This window comes from Antrostomus carolinensis, unplaced genomic scaffold, assembly GCF_000700745.2.
Source record: "Antrostomus carolinensis isolate BGI_N321 unplaced genomic scaffold, ASM70074v2 scaffold4253, whole genome shotgun sequence".
NCBI classification, from domain to species: Eukaryota; Metazoa; Chordata; class Aves; order Caprimulgiformes; family Caprimulgidae; genus Antrostomus; species Antrostomus carolinensis.
The window spans coordinates 9,298-12,956 of NW_010305748.1; the positions used below are offsets into that span (position 1 = coordinate 9,298).

Sequence of the window (3,659 nt, forward strand, 5' to 3'; positions counted from 1 at the left end):
TTCTTGTTAGATTTCTTTTGCATTATCAACTGAGTATAATTTTCTTTTTTATGCCTTCTCCAAGCTTTTGGGTAAAGTTCATGTGTAATGATAAACAGCTGCTTTGTTGCATTTGAATGATGGATGGAGTTTTGCCTGTTGATAGGCAATTTCTTAAACACCTCAGCATTTTAATGAATGAAAGGTGCTCTCCACTGAAGGTAAAATCACTTAGATCAGTTCAGAACTGATCACTGAAATCCATGAGCCCAAGTGCTGAGCCAGTGAAGTGTTTGGGGTGGCAAGGAGGAATTCTAGCATTCCACTGTTGTCAACAGTTATGTTTCAGAAATATGTAGTACCTTTAGAGAGGCAGTGGAGAGTGTGGGGTGGAGCAGCTCTTGGGAAAACACAGCCTGTGATTTCTCCCAGACACAGTCTGAGGCCCACAAATAAAAGGAAAGATTTCCACTGGTCATGTCTCCTTACGTACAACCTCTCATGGCATAAGCCAGCCAGTAGTGCTAGTAATTCCTATTCCATGGATTTCTGAGCAGAGACAGCCTAACTGACTCCTGAGTGGTTGCTGCAGAGCAGGGGAATGCTACAGCGATGCTGCCCTCTTGTCAGATTATTTCACCCTTTATCCTACCTTCTTTCTAAGATTAGTTTTCTGTAAATAAACAAATCTTAAAACCAAGGGCTGAATTGAAATCCTTATGGACCAAATACACCCTTAGTTATCTATACAATAGCCCCTGAGATAAATGTTCATAGTTGAAGATGGGTGGTTCCCACAGAGGTTACACCGTGTTCAGCCTCAGCCCCAGGAAGGGTGGCTGAGCAGAGCCTGGTCAGCTGTGGCTTGTTGTCGAGGTTCTTTTACAGGTCTCACCCTTCCACAGGCATGGTATAACTCTTTAGGTTTCTTTAAAATGTAGGTTTCAGCTGTGTGGGCTTTAATGGAAAAAAATACCCCCAACACATATCCTCTTCCTATGCCTGGGGCCACCCTTTTGCTTGTTGAGAAGGAAGCCCCTCCATTTTGACCATAGTAACAGAAGTGCATAAAAGCAAAAGCAGGAAATGCATTTTTACACTGCATTCATCAACACATGAAAAAACAATCTACCAGGACAAGTTATGGGTTTGTCCCATTACACGTCACAAAACAACTGTCTCTGTGCATGCTGGTGCTTTTAAAGCTGACACTGCTGTTGACTTAAAAGCTGCTTGCATTACATCTGTCCGTTAAGTATAGATTTCCATATGTACAGCTCCAAGGTTAACAAATCAAACGTACACTCACACCACAACCAGAGCTGCTGTAGTGAACATGTCTGCCTGAAATTCTCACATTCCTGCCCATGTCTTATTATCATGTTTTATATTTAAAATAAGAACATAACATCATCGGTTTTTCTATGAACTTGGTAACAATGGTTTGTCAACCAGCTTTGTGTTGGTGTGATACTGACAAATTCCTGTTATACAAAAAGCAAAGGAGTCTCCCCAGATAGGGGAATACTGGTTGAAGCACTGATCTGATACTCAGTAGCTCAGTTCCTTGTTCTTGCCAAACACTTGCAAAGTGGCCTTGGCTCAGTTTGGATGTATTGGATATGTATGGATATATTCAGACTGTCTGTTTTAGCACCAGAGTTAGATACAGATGCTTTCTAATCCAAGTTCAGAAGAGACCTGAGGGCCGTATTCAGGCTGCCTTTCATAGAATCATAGAATGGTTTGGGTTGGAAGGGACCTTAAAGATCATCTAGTTCCAACCCCCCTGCCATCAGCAGGGACACCTTCCACTAGACCAGGTTGCTCAAAGTATCATCCAACCTGGCCTTAAACACTTCCAGGGAGGAGCAGCCGCAGCTTCCTTGGGCAATTTGTTCCAGTGTCTGACCACCCTCACAGTGAAGAACTACTTCCTAATATCTAATCTAAACCTATCATACGACTATCATAGCTACTTACTCACTGGTCTAACAGTGGCCTGAATAGCTCTCTAGTGAGCATCACGTTACTATCAAAGTCTATGCGCCATGCAAGGTGGTCTGGATACAGCCCTTTATCTCTTTGTCTCAGGTCCTTCATCTGTAATGCAGGGACAGTAGCATACCTAACAAGGCTACGGAGATGTTCAGATCACAGGGAAGAGGACAACACAGCCACTTTTGTAGACAAAGATGTACTATGCTGAAACAACATAAGGGGACCTGGTTTTAGAGGAGTTTGCTGTCTGCAAGAACTTACTCCACATAGAATATCCAAGAGTTAAAAAAGGGATGTAGAAGTTAGCAAGAGTGCACCCTGGCATCTGTAGCAGCAATTTTACAGTGATTATTGTCCTGGTTTTTGCTAGGTTAGGGTTAAACTATCACAACTATGCTGTATTCCAGCTTAGCTGTTTCCAGATGGCACTGTATTTTACAATTTCCTCCTGCAGCTGACTGATATACATATATATAGTACAAGAAAGATGTACACAAGGGTGAATTATTGCCTGTTCTTTGTTGTACACTCTTTAATCTGGGGCTTTATTTGTGTGGCATTTAGTCTTCCTCGGAAGAGTATCTTTGCCTGGAAAAACAATATATGCAGCAGCTACAGAAGATAAGGAGAAAGAGAACAGTATGGCTAATAATGAGAACACCAACAGCAAAAATGTACAGGGTTTTGTCACAGTAATCCTGAGGCTGATGGAAAGGTGGGATAAAATTTGGCAGGTACACAGAAAAAACCCAATAGTTCCCAAGAATGAACCAGAGAAAGAGGAAGAGGCTGAGGGTTAGATGGATGTAATACTTGTGAGCATTCTGCCTCCAGGGAAACTCGTCATCATCATCATCATCAATCACAACAGACTTGGAAAGCAGCTGCCTCATCCTGGTTGAGTCGTACAGCAGGAGAGTCACCTGGAGGCATTGGAAGAGAAAAGGGAATAAGTAAATTGACTGCAGAAAGTCTGAACACCTTCTGGCAACTGCCAGCCTTTGGGCCAAATTAAAATTGGGTGTGGGAAAATCATGTAGGAGAAAGCTAAGGAGCCACAAATTAAGCAGATCCTGCTGGAAAATAATGCAATTTTTCCACTACAGTTAATTCACCAGTGAGATTTAGGCCAGACATTGGAAAAAACTTGCCAGTGGTAAGGATAGAAAGGCATGAGAACAGGTTGTGTAGGAAGATGGCAGCTCCCACGTTGGAGACTTAAGAACAGATTAGAGTAACTGCTAAATGACTTAAGTAGAGTAGTTCCTGCTCTCTAGTGGGTGGATTTGTCTCTCTTGACTCTTATTTTCCATGGCTATATGAGTGAATCGGTTTAAATAAAATTATGAAAGATCTAGACTTCAACCCAAACCCCAAATAAATTGCTTCAGAGACTTGGAATGATTCTGTCAACTTTTCTTCAAATAAGCATCATTTTCCCATTCTCTGACCTTTTAACTCTCAGAGGCCAAGCAAAAGTATTGCTCAGTGAAGTCGGTGCAGTCTGATGAATGTAACAGAGGGGAGAGTTGAAACAGGTGGAATTTGGCTACAGGCCAAGCACTATGAGATGACACATGAGTTGGGCCAATCAAATTCTGACCAAATGCATTGCCAGACTGGAAAATAGGCAGTCCTGCTGTCAACTGAAGGCAAATTCACGCCATTATTTGACGTCA

At 42.2% G+C, this 3,659-nt stretch overlaps 1 protein-coding gene across 1 annotated transcript in view; it reads right to left on the bottom strand.

The window, feature by feature from the left end:
- Positions 1-2,540: 2,540 nt before the first annotated feature.
- The window catches only part of TMEM272 (transmembrane protein 272), an 18,953-nt gene continuing 17,834 nt past the window's right edge, over positions 2,541-3,659 (bottom strand). The window contains exon 4 of the mRNA XM_029084245.1: positions 2,541-2,903. Coding sequence (XP_028940078.1) covers positions 2,541-2,903 — 363 coding nt within the window. The remainder of the gene's footprint in view (positions 2,904-3,659) is intronic.